Source organism: Jaculus jaculus, chromosome 8 (assembly GCF_020740685.1).
Source record: "Jaculus jaculus isolate mJacJac1 chromosome 8, mJacJac1.mat.Y.cur, whole genome shotgun sequence".
NCBI lineage: Eukaryota > Metazoa > Chordata > Mammalia > Rodentia > Dipodidae > Jaculus > Jaculus jaculus.
Genome location: NC_059109.1, coordinates 54,421,711 through 54,441,771, shown reverse-complemented (window position 1 = coordinate 54,441,771; position 20,061 = coordinate 54,421,711). Strand labels below are relative to the sequence as shown.

At 42.1% G+C, this 20,061-nt stretch overlaps 1 protein-coding gene and 1 non-coding gene across 2 annotated transcripts in view; one reads left to right on the top strand and one right to left on the bottom strand.

The window, feature by feature from the left end:
- Positions 1-20,061, bottom strand: part of Spg11 (SPG11 vesicle trafficking associated, spatacsin) — a 100,322-nt gene that overhangs the window by 74,716 nt on the left and 5,545 nt on the right. The window contains exons 4-9 of the mRNA XM_045156991.1: positions 16,746-16,947; positions 11,063-11,200; positions 10,462-10,898; positions 8,441-8,586; positions 3,678-3,810; positions 404-559 (exon numbers count right to left, since the gene is read on the bottom strand). Of these exons, the coding sequence (XP_045012926.1) occupies positions 404-559; positions 3,678-3,810; positions 8,441-8,586; positions 10,462-10,898; positions 11,063-11,200; positions 16,746-16,947 (1,212 nt within the window). The remainder of the gene's footprint in view (positions 1-403; positions 560-3,677; positions 3,811-8,440; positions 8,587-10,461; positions 10,899-11,062; positions 11,201-16,745; positions 16,948-20,061) is intronic.
- On the top strand, positions 5,451-5,518 carry LOC123463272. The gene has a single exon (XR_006638855.1). It is a non-coding gene; the product is annotated as a small nucleolar RNA SNORD2 (small nucleolar RNA).

Sequence of the window (20,061 nt, the reverse complement as noted above, 5' to 3'; positions counted from 1 at the left end):
CATATAGCAAGTTAAGTTTCTACTTCCTCATCTAATACTCAACTACCAGAAACAAAGACCACCACATAGCAAGTTAAGTTTCTACCTCCTTGTGTAATATTCAACTACCAGAAACAAAGGAATCGTACACTTGGGTAAATACTCCCCCATGCTGCCGGTAGCTGATGAAGAAACAAAGGCATTGAGGCTTAACCAGTAACTCTGTGATCTTCGGCCTGATTATGTCCCCTTCCCCCTACAACCTTATATAAACCTACATGTAAAAATAAAATCTCGAGGCCTTAACAAACACCTAGCATGGTCTCCTTGTGTCTGTTTGCCTTCTCCCACTAAGGTTAACTTCCCCTCGGGTCCTTATTCAACTCCCCGCTGGCCGGGACACCTTCCTTCCTGTTATTCTTACCTTCAGTGTGGACAAAAAGCTCCTGTATTTGTTTATTAAGGAAAGACAGTGTCAGATTAAGTAATTGTTCTGAAAAGTGTTTGCTTTGGGTTTCAGAATCACTTTCTCTAATTGCTGAGCAAAGTAAATCCAATGCTGGTGTCAGCTCTTCTATATCTGAGGGAAAAAACAGCAACAACAACAACAAATTAACATGAAAAGCATTAGACTATTCCCAAGAAAATTAACATATCCATATCATTTTTAAATACAAGGAAAGACCAATTGTCTTAGTTTCCCAAATCTCACAAGACTAGGAAAGCATATTACCTGCAGATGTTGATTGTAGTTACTAATAATTAATGGTATTACCTCAAGCTATCACTTTGCTGACCACGTATATCTCAAGTATTATTCTTGCTGTTCTATAAATGCATCTCATGTGCTCCTTTCAACAACATAACAGATGTTGTATTCCCCTTTCCATATATGAGAAGACTGAGGCTTTGGGCTTAAAGAAGGTAAGTCACTTACATAAGCTAATTTAATTTATTTATTTCATAGAGGAAAAGAAAGAGGTAGAGAGAGAATGGGCATGTCAGGGCCTCTAGCCACTACAAACTCCAGGCACTTGCGCCACCTCTTGCATCTGGCTTATGTGGGTACTGAGAAACTGAATCAGGGACCTTTGGCTTCACAGGTAAGTGCCTTAACTGCTAAGCCATCTCTCCAGCACCCTACACAAGCTAATTTTCAAAGTGGCTGTGGTGGTTTGATTCTGGTGTCCCCCCATAAACTTAGGTGTTCCAAATGCTAGGTTCCCAGATGATAGAGATTTGGGAATTAACGCCTCAGGGAGGGAGTATATTGTTGGGGGCGGGTTTATGGGTGTTACAGCCAGTTTCCCCTTGCCAGTGTTTGGCACACTTTTCTGTTGCTATTGGCCACCTTATGTTGGCCAGGGGATGATGTCCACACTCTGCTCATGCCATCGTTTTCCCCTGCCACCGTGGAGCTTCCCTAGGAGCCTGTAAGCCAAAATAAACCTCTTTTCCCCACAAACTGCTCTTGGTTGGGTGATTTCTACCAGCAATGCAAACTGGTCTGCAACAGTGGCAGAACCAAAATGTTGGGAGCTATGAACCAAACCTTGGCCATGTTAACAGAGACTATCATATAGCAAGTTAAGTTTCTACTTCCTCACCTAATACTCAACTACCAGAAACAAAGATTGCCATATAGCAAGTTAAGTTTCTACTTCCTCACCTAATATTCAACTACCAGAAACAATGGGATCGTACACCTGGCTAAACACTCCCCATCCTGCCGGTAGCTGATGAAGAAACAAAGGCACTGCGGTTTAACCAGTAACTCTGTGATCTTTGCCCTAACCACGTCCCCTTCCCTCTACAAACCTATATAAACCTACGTGGAAAAAATAAAATCTCAAAGCCTTGACAAACACCTAGCATGGTCTCCTTGTGTCTATTTGCCTTTTCCCACCCAGGTTAACTTCTCCTTGAGTCCTTGTTCAACTCCCTGCTGGCCGGGGAACCAAAATTTGAATTTAAGCCTGTAAAATTCTAAAATCACTCTCTTGCACATGCAGGTTAGTGCAAGGAGTGCAAGTCCTCCACCTGCAGCTGACGGCCCTCATGAAGTGCCCCTCGTCATCACAGCACTGATCTTGCCTTTGTAGTTGCACAGACGTAAAAACTGTGAGGAACACGAGTCCAGGAAAGTAGGTAAAGCTTATTCCCATATATTTTATTTTATATACTTAGTTATTTATTTTTGTGGGGTTTAAAATGTTTTAAATAAATAGTTTTTTTTAAATTTTTTTAAAATAGTTTTTTTTAAATTTTTTATTTATTTATTTGAGAGCGACAGACACAGAGAGAAAGACAGATAGAGGGAGAGAGAGAGAATGGGCGCGCCAGGGCTTCCAGCCTCTGCAAACAAACTCCAGACGCGTGCGACCCCTTGTGCATTTGGCTAACGTGGGACCTGGGGAGCCAAGCCTCGAACCGGGGTCCTTAGGCTTCACAGGCAAGCGCTTAACCGCTAAGCCATCTCTCCAGCCCTAAAATGTTTTAAAATATTTTAGTTTTACTTATTTGAGAGAGAGTAAGAAAGAGAGACAGAGAATGGGCACACAAGAGCTTCCAGCCACTGCAATGGATGCATGCGCCTCCTTGCGCATCTGGCTTACATGGGTCCTGGGGAATTGAACCAAGGTCCTTTGGCTTTGCAGGCAAGCACCTTAACCACTAAGCCATCACTCCAACCCCTAAACTTTTTTTTTTTATTCTTTGTTTTTTCAAGATAGGGTCTCACTCTAGCCCAGGCGGAGCTGGAATTCACTATGTAGTCTCAGGGTGAACTCACAGTGATGCTCCTACCTCTGCCTCCTGAGTGTTGGGATTAAAGGCATGTGCCACCATACCCAACATTCCTATGTATTTTATTTCAGACCCATTTTTACCTTCAGCAAGCAGCAAGGCAGGTAAGAATAGAGAGTCAGGCAAAGTCAATGACCAGTAACCAGCAAAAGTGACTAATGACCATGTAATTGCTGATGGACACAATTCAATACCCCAAACCAGATCTTTTCATATAAATTAAACCACATTAACAACAACCAGAAACTCAAAAGGGAGGGAAATAAGCTTTACAATCAAAACAAAAAAGAGTGCTGAGGTATAGCTCAGTGGTAGAGCACTGGCCTAGCACATGCAAGGTCCCAGGTTTGATCACAGCACTTAAAAAAAAGTATGAGACAGAAACAGAGATAGGGTGGGCATAACTTGATTTTATGGGGGGAGGAGGGAAAGGTTGGTTTTGCTTTGACTTTTTTTTTTTTTTTTTTTGAGGTAGGGTTTTACTGTAGCTCAGGCTGACCTGGAACTCACTATGTAGGCTCAGGGTAGCCTCGAACTCATGGTGATCCACCTACCTCTGCCTCCTGAGTGCTGGGATTAAAGGCGTACACCCCCACACCTAGCTTGCTTTGATTTTTAGACAGGGACTTTCTATATAGCACCAGTTAGCTGCCTTCAATCTTGTTCTCTAGCCCAGGCTACCTTTTGAGTTTGCAGCCTTCCTGACTCAGCTTTGCTAGGATTAGACATTATACCATGCTCAGCTAGAGAGATGGTTCAGCAGTTAAAAGTGCTTGCCTGAGAAGCCTGCCAGCCAGGGGTTCAATTCCCCAGTATCCACATAAAGCCCAATGCCCAATTTGAAGTTGACTAAAAATTCTAAGTATAAATGTAGAAACCTTTACTTCACTCACTTTTTAAATATAAGTGAGATAGGAAGGGATGACACTGCTCAGGTCCAGAAGAGTCTGAGGATGAAGTAAGAAGATTTTCCTTGCTCTTCAAGAAGAAATCTACTGTGTCCAGCTGACGATTTTCTATTCCAGCCTAAAATGTAGGGGAAAATCAGTGAAAAATAATTACAATAAAGGAAAGGAAATCAGGACACAGGTTTTTACCTACAAAACTGTTCGGGTGGAGACCACAGGGCACACGAGGCTGTCTTTACACTGTGTCAGTACCTGAGCTTTAGCGAGGATTCTGATCATTACTAATTATAAGTCCCTCCACTGACGCACTAACTCCCTCCATTTTATCAAACTTGTTCGATTTGAGTCATTTTCCCTCCCTTACTTTTGTCAAGTTCTGAGATCAACTAGCCTGGCATGGCCCATGATAGGAAGTGAAGCTGCCTCTCAAGCAAACAACTTTCTGTGTGCCAGCAGGACCTCACACAACCAAGCCTGAGATAAATATCCAGGTCACGGCCTGACGATGGCCGCTTAGCTACACATACTTCTTGGCTCTTACCTTTGCTCTTTTCCCTACATATTCTCCAAACTAGTGCTAGCACCTGGAAGACAGCACCTAAGATGATCGTCCTCCTGTCCTGCACTTCTCAGTGTTGGCCACAGTGAAATCCCTCTCTGGCTTTACTATCACTTGATTCTTTGCTTGAGCACTTGATTTTTGCGCAGGTGGCAAAATCTAGTGTGTTGGGACCTCTGGAATGAACACTTCTAGCCTATAACTCCAGTAACAATTTGTTTCACTAGAAACAGGTTATTAGACTAAAAACCCTTCCAGCTCTGTTTCATAATCCTGAAGCCATCCAAAGCTAAGTACCTGGGGATCACACTTACAGGTAAGTTATCATCTATTTGAATTAATATGTGGTAGCAGGCTGACATGGTATCTGAATGCCCATGTCCCTCATAGCTTCGGGTGTTTGTGACTGAGCTTCTACTTAGTCCCCAGCTGGTGGAGCATTTGAGAGGCGGACCTTGGGGTGGACGAGTTTGGCCTCACTGTGTGTTCAGTGCCAGCGTATGCTTGCTGTTCTTTCTCTGCTGTAAATGTTAACATTTTGAACTAGTTGCTTTTCCCTGCCATGCTGAAGCTTCCCCTCAAAACTTTAAGCCTGAAATAAAGTCTTTCCTCTCATAAAGTGCTCTAGTTGGGTGTTTTGTCCCAGCTAACTGCTACAGATGACAATAAGTTATGCGATCCCTGAGTTCAATCTCCAGTATCAAAAGCTTTAGAAAAGGGGGGGAGGGGCTGGAGCGATAGCTCAATGGTTAAAGGCCCTTGCTTGCTGGCTCAGTACCCATGTTAAATCAGACACACAAAGTGGTGAATGTATTTGAAGTTCATGTGCAGTGGCAAGAGGCCCTACTGCACCCATACTCATACCATCCATCCATCCATCTATCTATCTATCTATCAATCAATCAATAAATCAATCAAATAAACAAGGGCTGGAATGATGGACCAGCAGTTAAGGTGTTTGCCTGCAAAACCTAATGACCTGGGTTCAATTCCCTAGTATCCACATAAAGCCAGATGCACAAAGCAGTGCATGCATCTGGAGTTCCTTTGTAGTGGGTAGAAGCCCTGGCATGCTCATTCTGTCTGTATCTCTTCTCTCTCTCCCTCTCTCTCTCTCTCTCTGTCTCTCTGCTTGCAAATAAATAAACAGATAAATAAATGAATAGAAACCGCAGAATTGGTCAAACAAAACAACTGCTGAATGAAATTATGGCAATCATCTTTCAGGAATAACCTAAAATAAAGACAATACTGTTGCTGATCACATGAAACAAAAAAACAATCACTGAACATGATGGCGCAACTGAGGAGGCAGAGGTAGGAGGATCATTGTGAGTTCAAGACCAGCCTGGGACTACAGAGTATCAGGTCAGCCTGGGCTAGAGTGAGACCTTACTTTGGGAGAAAAAAAAAAAAAAATCACTGAGCTCAAAAACAAAATATCTTAAATAAAGCCTTTCCTCTCATCAAGTGCTCTAATTGGGTTTTGTCCCAGCTAACTGCTACAGATGACAATAAGTTAACCGATCCCTGAGTTCAATCTCAAAAAAAGCTCAAAAACAAAATATCTGAAAATTGCAGTCAAAGAAGAGAAAAATGGAGCTGGAGAGATGGCTTTGCAGTTAAGGCACTTGCCTGAGAAGCCTAAGGACCCAAGTTCAATTCTCCAGTACCTACATAAGCCAGATGCACACAGTGGCACATACATCTGGAGTTTGTTTGCAGTGGTTAGAGGCCCTGGCATATCCATTCTCTCTATCTGCCTCTTTCTCTCTCTCAAATAAATAAGTAAATAAATATTTAAAAACATAAAAAGAAGAGAGAAAAATGAATCAAGAGTAATAAAGAAAGCCAAGTGTGATAGTTTAGACCTATAACCTCAGCACTTAGGAATAGGCACAAGGATCATGAAGGAGAGGGTAGCTTGGACTATATAAGACTGAAAGATCTAAAGTCTCAAAGGCAAGTTAGCAAACAAAAAGATAAAACAATTTTTTGGGATAACATTAGAACAAACAGAATTTCTTATTTCTTTATTTGAGAGAGAGGAAGAGGGAAAGAGAGAGAATGGATGTGCCAGGGCCTGCAGCCAAACTCCAGATGCGTGCACCCCCTTGTGCATCTGGCCTATGTGGGTCCTAGATAGTCAAACCAGGATCCTTTGGCTTCGCAGGCAAACGATTTAACCACTAAGCCATCTCTCCAGCCCACAAATAGAATTTCTATTAGAAGCCTCACCAATAAAACCAGGAGAATGAAAACAGTCAAACTAATACACACAGCAGCAAAGGAGAAAACATCAAGCCACTTATAAAGGCAGGTCAATCGAATAACAGCAGATTTCAAGAGAAACTTTCAAAGTTTAAGACGGTATGGGATGAAAGATAAAAGATGCCAACCCAGACTACTATATCCAGAAAGTCTGTCTATCATAACAAAAGAAGAAAGGAAAATATTCCATGATAAAAAGGGGTTCAAGGAGTTTATGATCACTAAACCAACTCAACAAAAGATAATAAAAGGAATACTCCAGATTGAAGAGAAAGACAAACATATCCCTGAGGCCAACAGGAAGAATAAACCATGATTGAATTGCTAAGCAAAGAAAGGAACAGGAAAATCTCAAACATTAAAGTCAACATAATGACAGGAAGTAATACACATCTTTCAGTAATAACTCTGAATATTAATGGTCACAATTCCCTATTTGAGAGACACAGATTAGCTGATTAGATTAAAAGGCAGGATCTGCAGGGAAAATGGCTCAGATGTTAAAGGCACTTACTTGTAAATCCTGCTGATTTCCCCTGGATTTTACTATGTAATCTCAGGCTGGTCTTGAACTCACAGTGATCCTCCTGCCTCAATTTTTGTTTTTAAAGACAGATGGGTGTGGTGCTGCATGCCTTTAGTACTTGGGAGGCAGAGGTAGGAGGATTGCTGAGAGTCCAAGGCCACCCTGAGACAACATAGTGAATTCCAGGTCAGCCTGGGTTACAGTGAGACCCTACCTTGAAAAGAAAAAGAAATATGAGAAATCTCAAATGTATAAGTTAATGATCCATCTTAGGGCCTTGGATAAAACAAGAACAAGCCAAACCTACTATCAACCAGGCAGAAAAAACTAATTGGGATTGGGGAAGAAATTAATGAAATAGAAAGGGGGAAAAAAAAAAACAATACAAAGAATCAACCAAGCAATGAGTTGGCTCTTTGAAAGGATTAATAAGATCAAACTCTTAGCCAAACTAACCAAGAAGATTCAAATTGATAAAATTACAGATTAAAGGGGGGGCATTAGGGCTGAAGAGACAGCTCAGCAGGTAGAGGTGTTTACTTATCAAAGCCTGCCAGTAAGGGTTCAATTCCCCAGTACTCATGTAAAGCCAAATGCACAAAGTGATGCATGTATCTGGAGTTCATTTATAATGGCAAGAGGCCCTGGTGTGCCTATTTCCTCTCTCTCATTCATATTCTCTCTCTATATCCCCCCTCTCCTTGCAAATAAATAATTTTTATATATTTTTATTTATCTTTATCAGAGAGAGGGGGGGGAGGGAGGGAGGGATAGAGAGAGAGAATTGGCTTGCCAGGACCTCAGCTACTGAACTCGCAATCCAAACGCTTGCGCCACCTAGTGGGCATGTGTGACCTTGCACTTGTCTCACCTTTGTCCATCTGGCTAATGTGGGATCTGAAGAGTAGAACATGGTTTCCTTAGGTTTCACAAGCAAGCTTCTTAACCACTAAGCCATCTCTCCAGCCCAATAACATATGTTTGTTTTTTTTTAAGAAAGTATTTATGGGGCTAGAGGGATGGCTCAGCAGTTAAAAGCACTTGCTTGCAAAGCCTAACAACCTGGGTTCAATTCCCCAATACCCACATAAAGCCAGGTGCACAAAGTGGCTCATGTATCTGGAGCCCCTAGTATGTCCATACTCTCTCTTTCTGTCTGCCTCTTTCTCTCTCTCTCAAATAAATAAATAAATAAACACATCTTAAACAGCAGTATTTATTATAACTTCCTATCTTTTAAAGCCAGTAAAGGTAAAATGAAGTATAGTTAGGGAAACAAAAAAATAACCAGACCTGGGCAAAAGAATGGGTAGAGATCGCTAGATGAAATGCTCTCAGAGCCTTAGTCAATTGAGAGTAGGTGGCAGCAAGTGAAGTTCACCAGTTAGTTACCTCTAGCGCATGTATGGGGATCGAGCACCTCCCCCAACCATTGAGATGACAAAGACAGTCCACTGTGCTGGCGCTTCCGTGGATCATGAGTCTATTCAAAAACTCCTCTTGAGTTAAACCAAACAAAATCAGACACAGTCCATCTTCTGTAGGAACAATAAAAAAAATGTTTAAATAAATTACTAGGAACACTCTTAAGTTTTAGAATTATGACTGAGGAATAATTTCTAACTAACTACCTAATACCATAGCATCAAGTATATTTGTATTGTTATGGCCTTAATTAGCTCATGGTTTTTCCATGTTTTTTTAAAAAGGTTTATTTTTAAGACATCAGTTACAGAACTCTTGCTTAACATGCATGAGACCAGTTTCAATCTCTAGAATGGTGAAAAACCAACAACACGAGCTGGGGAGAGGCTCACAAGCCTCTCAGTCCAAGTTAGATTCCCTAGTACCCACATAAGGCCAGATGTACAAAGTGGCAAATGTGTCTAGTGTTTGTTCTGGGATACCCATTTCTTCCCCTGCCCCCCTCGCAAATAAATCTGTTTTTTAACCAACAATAAAGTAACAAAAAATGCTTACTATAAAACAACACTAAGCTTCACATTTCTAATTTATATGATCTTAAACAATCATTATCTGGAAACTTTATAGGGAAGTTTGAGCATGCTTCTGACACAGAAATACAAATTATCAAAATTTGGGTATCAAAGGCCATGAATGTGGCTCAGTGGGTAGAGTACTTATCTAGCATGCACAACACCCTATGCTCAATAATCAGTTTAAAAAAAAAAAAAAAAAGGTAAAGAAAATCACCATTTGCTATAATCCAAGTACTGAGGAAGTTGAATCAGAAGGATCACTGAGTTTAAGGCCACATATACTCAATGGATGTGATGAATGTATATCTGATATTTCAAAATGTCCCATGCCCACAGGGACAGGGACAGGGAAGGGTGATAGACGAGCAAAGCAAATGTAACCAGAAATCAAATAGGCCAACTGTGAGAATCAAAACCTAGCTCTAACAAGGTAGTATGCAGGAATACAAACCCCATGCTCTAGATCAGTAATCCCTGCAAATCTAGACTCTGTATAAAATCCTCTAAATTTTTATTGTATGCTTATGATATAATCTTTCTTTAAAAACCTAAGCTATTGCTAGGTGTGGTGGCACACACCTTTAATCCTAGCACTCATGAGGCAGAGGTAGAAGGATTGCTGTGAGTTCGAGGCCAGCCTGGTAATACATAGTAAATTCCAGGGAGACCCTACCTCAAACAAACAAAAAAACGTAAGCTGTCAGGCATGTTGGCACATGCCTTAACCCCAGCACTTGGGAGGCCAAACTACCTGGGCTAGAGTGAGTATGTACCTCAAAAAAAACACAAAAAACAAACAAAAAAACCCCTAACTTTAAAGTCAGGAGTGGTGGTGCATGCCTTAAGTCCCAGAACTTGGAAGACCAAGGTAAGAGGATAGTTTGAGGCCAGCCTAGGGTTAAAGAGTGAGTTTCAGGTCAATCAGTGCTACAGTGAAACCCTGCCTTGAAAACAATAAAATAATAACAACAACACATAAAAACTAAGCCACACATGGTGGCATAGGCGTATAGTCCCAGAAACTGGGAGGTAAAGGCAAAGGAATTAGAAGTTCAAGGCCAGCATCAGCTACACAGTAAATTCAAGGTCAGGATGAGTTCCATAAAGACCCTGTCTATGAAATCAAACACACACACACACACACAGATCTTGCCAACCAAAATCTGTACATACATAGCCCATGAAAATCCAGCTTGTAACCAACCTGTTTGTATAGACTCAAGTCAAATGAAGTTTTAAAAATTCAACCTGCATGCCTCTTCTTATGAGATAATGTTACAGACTTACATTGTACTTCCTCGGTGAATGAAAACACTTTGAAGTGAGATGAGACAGGCGACCAAATAAAACAAGCACATTAAGAAGTAAGTCCATCTCTCAGTTATGTATTTCAGTCTAAGAAGACATTCTCACCTGTCAAAACAAGGCACAGTTGCTGGTCTCCAGTACTGTCTACAGGAACACACTTCTGGCCAAGGGAAAAACACTGCATGCCCTGGGTCTCTAGATCCCAGAGGACAACACTACATCTGGCCGCTCCTGCTGATGCAATGAACAGTGCAGTGAATCCTGTCACAGACATACATTTGAGATCTGTGGGTTGCTCTTGTTCATTGAGGCACATCACCTTCCATGATCTTAGATTGCTGGTCTTGGTATGACCATTCTTTGGAAAAGCAAGCATCATGTCCTCTGGAGGGAAAAACCAGCTTGGCACACTGGTGGTGTGATTACCAGATTCAGGGGACTCTAAATGCAAAACACCCTGGAACCATGGAGCACAATTGGAAACCTCCCGTTTGGAGCTCAGAATAGTTTCATTCAGAGACGTCAGCTGGGCTGTCCAAGACCTGGAAGATGGGACAACACTGGTACAGTGAAAGGTACTAAAGTGACACATTAAGCCAGCATAAAGTTGCTCTTTGAAAAGACTCTACCAAGTCAAGACCTTTAATAAAGAGGTCAGTATGACAAACAAGGAAACACACTAAAGGCTAAAATTAAGCTTTTATACCTATCAACTTGAAAGGAGAGCTTAGTCAGTCTCATGTTATGTGCAGAGTTAGCAGGACCATCTTCATCCATTCCCAAAGGTCCTTGAATAGGAAGGTCTTCTGGTGTTCTTTCACACAGTAGGTGTCCTGGGTGTTGCCTACATTCATAAATAATGAAAGCATATTTAAAATAATGAACAAGCCCAAATATGTTCTAGGATTGCTCCTGTTACAAATGAAGATGGGGCCAGGTGTGGTGGCACACACCTTTAATCCCAGCACTTGGGAGGCAGAGGTAGGAGGATCGCCATGAGTTCAAGGCCACCCTGAAACTCCACAGTGAATTCCAGGTCCGCCTGGGCTATAGTGAGACCCTACCTCGAAAAAAAAAAAAAAAAAAGATGGGGCCAGGTGTGGTGGCGCATGCCTTTAATCCCAACACTTGGGAGGCAGAGGTGGGAGGATCACCGTGTGTTCAAGGCCACCGTGAGACTACAGAGAGAATTCCAGGTCAGCCTGGGCTAGAGTGAGACTCTACCTTGAAACCCCCCTCTCCCAAAAAAGGAAGGGGGGCTGGAGAGATGGCTTAGTGATTAAGGAGCTTGCCCGCAGAGCCAAAGGACCCAGGTTTGATTCCCCAGGACCCACATAAGCCATATGTACAAAATGGTACATGCATCTGGAGTTCATTTGCAGGAACTAGGGGTCCTGGCATGTCTATTCATATTGATTTTTTTCTCTCTCTCTGTCAAATAATTTTTTTAAATGAAAATGGGCATATCAGCCTGGGCTAAAGTGAAATCCTATCTTGAAAAACAAACATATGGGGTATACAGAAGAAACAGTATAAATAATACATTCCTCAAAATGAAGTCTTCCTTATCTCCACTGTAGCATAGTGACAAAGTCAACCTCAAGAACTTGGGTCACTAGGCTTTGCAGGAAGTGCCTTAACCACTGAGACATCTCTCCAGCCCCCTGAAATAAGTTTTAAGTCAGATGTGGTGGTGCACGCCTTTAATCACAGCACTCAGAAGGCAGAGGTAGAAGAATCACCATGAGTTCAAAGACAGCCTGGGATGACAGAGTGACTTCTAGCTCAGTATGGGCTACAGTGAGACCCTACTTCGAAAAAAATCAAAAAATTTTAAAAAAAAAGTTTCTACTGTTTTACTGGGTATGGCGACATACACCTTTAATTCTAGCACTTGGGAGATCAAGGTAAGAAGATTGCTGTGAGTTTGAGGCCAACCTGAGACTACAGAGTGAATTCCAGGTCATCCTGGGCTAGAGGGAGACCCTGCCTTGAAAAACAAAAAACTGGGCTGGAGAGATGGCTTAGCGGTTAAGCACTTGCCTGTGAAGCCTAAGGACCCTGGTTCAAGGCTGGATTCCCCAGGACCCACGTTAGCCAGATGCACAAGGAGTGCACGCATCTGGAGTTCGTTTGCAGTGGCTGGAGGCCCTGGCACGCCCATTCTCTCTCTATCTGTCTCTTTCTCTCCCTCTCTCTCTGTCACTTTCAAATAAATAGATAAAAATGAACAAAAAAAATTAAAAAAAGAAAAACAAAAAACTAAGCAACTAAATAATAGAGAAATAAGACAGATTAAGGACTAAGGAGATGGCTCAGTGAATAAAGCACTTACCACTCAAGCCAGAGTACCTGAGTTTGATCCCCAGGCCCCACACAAAAAGTCAGAAGCCATCGAAGGCTTCTATAATCCTAGCACCAACGTTGACCACTGACTGGAGATAGGAGGTAGGGACAGGAAATTTTCCTAGAAAGCTCAAAATGGCTAACACAGCAAAGAACAGCAGGGTAAGAATTAGAGAAACAAATCCTGCCTCAAATGAGGTAGACAGGTGTGGGCTGACCTTAAAAGTATTCTCAGCTGGGCGTGGTGGAGCACGCCTTTAATCCCAACACTTGGAAGGCAGAGGTAGGAGGATTGATGTGAGTTCAAGGCCATCCTGAGACTACATAGTGAACTTCAGGTCAGCCAGGGCTAGAGCGAGACCCTCCCTCAAAAAACAAACAAAAAAAAGTGCTCTCTAACATTCACACATACTCCATGGCACATACATGAACACATGTACACACAAAAAAATTAAAAATAGGGGTTAGAGAGATGGCTAAGCAGTTAAGATACTTGCCTACAATGCCTAAGGGCCCAGGTTCAATTCCCCAGCACTCACAAGATGCACAAGGTGGCACATGTATCTGGAGTTCATTTGTAGTGGCTGGAGGCCCTGGTGCACCCATTCTCTCTCTCTCTCTCTCTCTCTCTCTCTCTCTCTCTCTCTGCCTCTTTCTCTCAAATAAATAAAATAAATAATAAAATAATGGATCACAAATTCTGTGCTGGAAAAGTGAGGGAAGAGAAAACTACAGAAGGGAATGGAGCATGAAGTTAGTGAATGGGAAAGTCCAGTGAAGTTGAAGGACAAGTACTTGAGGAAGCAAACTAGAGTCTTGGAAGTTGTGGTCAGAGTAATAATATGTGTAAGGTGGTGACCTGGGGAAGAGCAACTTTAATTGCTACCAAAACCTAGGGAATAACTGTAAGAATGGACAGCTAACATAAAATGGAAGAAAAAGTCACTGACAGTGAATTGAAAGAATAAATTTTAGGGGTGCTGAGGAGATGGCTCAGCAGATAAAAGGCACATGCTTATAAAACCTGTTGGCTTAGGTTTGATTTCCTAGTACACACATGAAAGATGGATGCACAAAGTGGTACATGCATCAAAGAGTTCATTTGTCTGGGTGCACCCATTCATTATCCTTCTCTCTCTCTCTACAATAAATTAAATTTAAAAAGAAGAAAACCCAGCTCGGAGGTGCGTCTGGAGGAGGCCAAGGTATGAGGCTCACTTGAGCTCATGAGTTCAAAGACAAGCACCAGCTAACATACCAAGACTCTCCCAGCCCCCCCACCTGCACCAAATAAAAAAATCTGAAAGAACAAACCATAAGTTTAGTTTCAAGGGCTTTTTTTTTTTAATTTTTAAAATTTTTATTAGCATTTTCCATGATTATAAAATAAAAAAAAATCCCATGGTAATTCCCTCTCTCAAGGGCTTTTTATAAATTCTATGGAGAAATGAAAAAGTTAGGAATATGACTACACAGTTAAGTACTAAATGCTAAAGAAAAAAAAAAAAACCCTCTGGCTCATAGCAGAAGTGCACCAAACATCAAAGATGAGGAACAAGCCAGGCCTGGTGACTCTCTTTTAATCCCAGCGCTCAGGAAACAGAGGTAGGAGGATCACTGTGAGTTTGAGGCCATTCTGGACTACAGAGTGAGTTCCAGGTCGGCCTGGGGTTAGAGTGAGACCCTACCTCAAACCTCCCATCCCCTCCCCAAAAGACATTCTCAATTACTCAAGAATTTGTTTATTTCATTCATATTAAGATAGAACCAAAAGTCCTGATAGTTTTGAGCAGCCCTACATATTCTAAGTAATAAATGCTGACTAACTTACTTAGATAAACTATAATAAAAAGGTTGATCTGTGTGTGTGTGTAACTCACATTCTCAAATGTTATAAAATTAGAAACAACTAGGACACCTAAATAAAAAGAAAAACAAGCATTCAACTATCACTAACATTTAGATAGTCACAAATACAGGTCCTCCAACACCTCAGGAAATTCACAAGTGGAAGAAGCAAGCTGCATTCATCTTGAAATCCTTTAAGAGTAACAAGAACCCCAATGCATGCAGTATCCCAAGCCACAAAGGCAATAATAACTCTAACATCCTCTTCTACTTTTATGGGGACAAGAAGAGGGGATAATGAGCATGTTTTTTTTTCGAATTGTATATTCCTGATTACACTTTTCACTTATATAACTCATACGTCATAGCATATAAGTCAAAATCAAAACTTTGGTACACAGTGCAAATATACAAAGGCAGCTGACAGCCCATAAAGCCAAAGGACCCAGGTTTGATTCCCCAGTACCCACATAAAGCCAGATGCACTAGGTGGCACATGCATCTGGAGTTCCTTTGCAGTGGCTAGAGGCCCTGGTACAACCATTCTCTCAATCTCTCTGCCTCTTTCTCTCAAATAAATAAATATATTTTTTTAAAGGTCAAGGCACTGATACTCCCAAAACATTACAGGCCATTGCTGAGTCCCTTGGCTTCCCATGAGGAATAGATGAAAAGACCCTATTGCTGAAGATTCCACATAGTTGGGCTGCAAGGTCACTGAGAAATCCTGCTGGAGCTGAGCTGAAAACCTCCTCCATGTAGACCAGCTGACAGCAAGCTGGAAGTCATTCTGCATGCAGTTCAATAGGACAGAGAGAAATTACCAATGAAGATACTCAACAGTGGACACTGCAAGCCTTATATTTGGCCAGCCAGGCCAAATGAGCCAATGGGGGAATAGTAGCATGTCTGTTATGGGGGAAACCAACCACCCTCTAATTTGACTGGAGGCCCGCTCCATGGGAGGGAATACAGCCCTGATGCTGAAAACCTACAACAGGGGTAGTCATGAGCCCTAGGGGTATAACATCTGCTGCGGTCTGGCTAAATGTATATACTATGCTTATCAAACTTCCCAGTAAGCACGTTTCTTAATGTTCATACCCATATATTAATGCCACTCTCACTTCGGTTAGAGAATCTTCTCTTTTCAGATGGAAGTGACCTTGGGATGACTCAGAAGGCACCATGGTGCTGAGAAGAAGTGACAGAGGAGTGCTCAGCACTGAAATATCTCTATCACACTTTCCAAGGTTCAAGGTCCATTGCGAAAGAGCCAAAGAAAGGACTCCTTACAATGTGCTCCTCCAGACACAAAATGGCCTGGATATCCATGACCTCACAGTGCCTAACACTGCCTACACAAGACCATCATAATAGGAGGAAAAGATCATGACATCAAAATAAAAGAGAGACTGGGCATGGTGGCACATGCCTTTAATCTCAGCACTTTGGGGAAACAGGTAGGCGGATCTCCATGAGTTCAAGGCCCCTGAGATGACATAGTTAATTCCAGGTCAGCCTGAGCCAGAGTGAGACCCTACCTTGGAAAAAAAAAAAAAAAAGAGAAAGAGAGAGAGAGAGACTGATTGAGGGGATGGGTATATGATGGAGAGTGGAGTTTCAAAGAGGAAAGTGGAAAGTGGGGGGGGGGGGCGTTACCATGGGATATTGTTTACAATCATGGAAGTGTTGAATTTTTTTTTTTTTTTTGGTTTTTCAAGGTAGGGTCTCACTCTGGTCCAGGCTGACCTGGAATTAACTCTGTCATCTCAGGGTGGCCTTGAACTCATGGCAATCCTCCTACCTCTGCCTCCCGAGTGCTGGGATTAAAGGCGTGCGCCACCACGCCTGGCTTTGAATTTTTTTAATTAAAAAATAAAATAAAACAAAAAAGGTCAAGGGCTGGAGAGATAGCTCAGAGGTTAAAGGCTCCTGCAAGCAAAGCCTGATGGCCCAGGTTCAATTCCCAGTACCCACATAAAGCCAGATACACAATGTGACACATGTAGCTTGTTTGCATTGGCAGAAGGCCCTGGCATGCCCATTTTCTTTCCCTCCCTCCTCTCTCTCTCTGTGCTTGTGAATATAAACCAATAATTTTTTTAAAAAAAGGTAACAAGTACATTTTTACCCTCTTATTGTTCTATTTAACCTTAAATTAGAAACTGTAGTAAAACTGTAGTTCTACATACCTGAAATACAAATTTAAATTAAGGGCAACTGCGGTGCAGGCGGAGCTGACAAGCACTACGACATCGAGGTCCTGAGACACCTTCAAGGATGTAAAGGAAGAGGCCGTGGCTGCCTCCGGCTGCTGCTCATTACGTGTGTCTTCTTGGAGAAGTGATAAATCCACGCGCGCTACGTGTGTGCCACGCGCAGTGTCAAAAATATCTTTGAGTTAGAGTTAAAGAAAGTATCACTTTTGTAAATATACCCAATTATTTAAATCACACGAAGGGGCAGAGTTAGACTTGATAGCAACAATCATGCAAGTATGACAGGAAAAGGACTGGAAACAGTAACCTGTGACTGGGAAGTTGACACAGTTCAGTCAATAGTATCTGCTAAAGCCCCATGCCAGCCTAGACCCTGAGACACTCCAACTGTTTCATAAGCTTCAATAACAGCTGCTGCCCAGGAGGTAAGGCCAATCTCATTTTAGTAATTTAAGCTGATATACCCAAATATAATCATTTTAACATGCAGTCAATATTAAAAATGGAGACAGCTTACTTTCCCATAAGTGTTCAAAATCTATTTTATACTCACAGTAATCTAAATTTGAATACTAACTTTTCATCAGAAATATATGACCTGACCAGGCATGGTGGCACATGCCTTTAATCCCAGCTCTCGGGAGGCAGAGGTAGGGGGATTTCTGGGAATTCAAGGCCAGCCTGAGACTACATAGTGAAATCTAGCTCAGCCTGGCTAGAGTGAGACCCTACCCTGAAAAAACAAAAAGAAAGAAAAATATGACCTGTATTTGTATTTATACCTCACAAAATTACAGTTGAAAAGTTGCAGAAACTGGGCTGGGGATACAGCTCAGTCAGTAGCGTGCTTTCTTAGTATGCAAAAAGCCTTTGGTTTGACCTCTAACACTGCATAAACCAGACAAGGTGGTACACAGCTGTAATCCCAGTACTTGGAAGGTAGAGGCAGGAGGATAAGAAGTTCAAGGTCATCCTCAGCTATATAGTAAATTCAAGACTAGCCTGAGATACATGCGATCTTGTCTGGAAAAAAAAAAAATTGACTAAAATGGAAAAAATCATCCCTTTTTTGGGAGGCTGAGGCAGGAAAGTTGCCATGAGTTAAGGCTAGAAGAGGCTACATGGTTCCAGACCAGCCTTGGCTACAGAGTGAGGCCTTGTCTTAAAAGATAAAGGGCTGACTTTTGGAGCCCAGAGCCCCAGATGCCAGACATGGACCTGTAGGATTTGATACTGGCTCTGTTGGTCTTGATCTCGCATTGGTCCAGCCTTTCCTTGCTATAACTTCTCTTTCCAGTGGGAAGGTTTACCTCGTACACTTATGTGACAAGAATGTAACTTGTGTCTTGATTTTAAAGGGCTCATAATTAAGAGAATCTCAAGCCTCAGATGATACTTTAGACTTTGGACTTTTCAGTGGTGTCAGGATTGATAAAGACTGGAGACTTTAAAGTTGGACTAAGTCCATTTTGCACCATGAGCTGGTCATGAGTTTATGGGGCCGGAAGTGGAATGTGGTGGTTTGAACGTAAAATTCCCCCCCCCCAATAGCCTCAAGTGTTTAGGATTGATTCCTACTTAGTCCCCTGCTGGGGGAGACTTTGGAAGAGCAAGCCTTGCTGGAGGAAGTGTGTGGCTGGAGGCAGGCCCTGAGGTCCAGCCCACTGGATGTTGACAACTATCTCAACTCAGGCTGTGCTCTCTGCCTCTGATGTATGAAGATATGATGCCTCAGTACCTCTTCTGCCATGCTTTCTCCATCACAATTACACTTCCACTGAAAATGAAAGCATGAAATAAATCCTTCCCTCCCCCCAAAATAAATAACTAAATAAAAGCCTGAGAATAAGATTAAAAAAAAAAAAAAAGCTGGAGTTGGTGAAATGGCTCAGCAGTTAAAAAGCTAAAGTTTATTAAAGCACTTGCTAGCATACATGGGGCCCTGAATTCAATGCATCCCCCCCCCAAAAAAAAGGACAGAAAAACCATACCTTTAATTCAAGAATAAAAGTCTCAGGTAGAAGAGATGGCTCAGCAATTAAGGCACTTGCCTGCAAAGGCTAAGGACCCAGGTTTGATTGCCCAGTACCTACATAAAGCCAGATACATAAGGTGGCAATGTATCTGGAGTTGGTTTGCAGTGGCTAAAGGCTCTGGAGCACCTATTCTCTGTCTCACTCTTACTCTCTCTCTCCCAAATAAATAAATTTTTTTTTTTTTAAAAAAGAGTAAGAGTCTCAAAATCTTATAAAAGGTCTTGTTTGCAGTATGTGTGGGGGCGGGGAGGCAGCTGCACATGTGTCCTATAGTACATGGATGGAAGTCAGTGTGTCATATTCAAGGACAACTTCTGGGTTGGCCCTCACCTTTCCTCCTGGTTTGGGGCAAGGTTTCTCTCTCGAAGTCTCCTGCTGTCTGCTATGCTCCCCGTGAGCTTTTGGGATGGTTCCATCTCTGCCTCTTACTGCTGAGCTGTCGGCATCAGCCAGTGTGTGCTGGGATTGCAGAGCCCGCCACAGCTTCCAGCTTTGTGCGTGAGGTCTAGGGATCAAACTTGGGCACTCCAGGTTGAGAGGTGAGTGCTTTTTCCGTTGAGCCATCAACCCAGCCCCAAAAGTCATTTTTTAAAATCTTCAAAATAATTTTGCTTCTGGGAATGGTAGCACACATCTTTAATCCTAGCACTCAGGAGGCAGAGGCAGGAGGGTCACTGTAAGTTCAAGGGCAGCCTGAGACTACATAGGTCAGCCTGGGCTAGAGTGAGACACTACCTCAAAAAACAAAAAACAAACTAGCAAAAAAAAACAAGGCTAGGTGTGTGGTGCCACACACCTTTAATCCCAGCACTCCAGAGGCAGAAGTAGGAGGATTGCCTTGAGTGCCAGACCACCCTGAGACTACATAGTGAATTCCAGGTCAGCCTGGGTTATAGCAAAATCCTACTTTGAAAAAAATAAAAAGAAAAAGAAAAAACCAAGACTGGAGAGATGGCTCAGCAGTTAAGGTGCTTGCCTGTAAAGCCTAAGGAGCAGAGTTTGATTCCCCAGTACTCACATAAAGCCAGATGCACATGGTGGTGCATGCATCTGGAGCTCGTTTACAGTGGCTGATGGCTCTGTTATGTCCGTATTTATTCATTCATTCATTTATATTCTCTCTATATATACATATATATGTACATACACACACACACATATAATCTGCCTCTTTCACTGTCTCAATAATAAATTTCTGATAACCTATAGATAGTCTATAAATAGTATTACAGCACCTAATATTTTCTATAAAT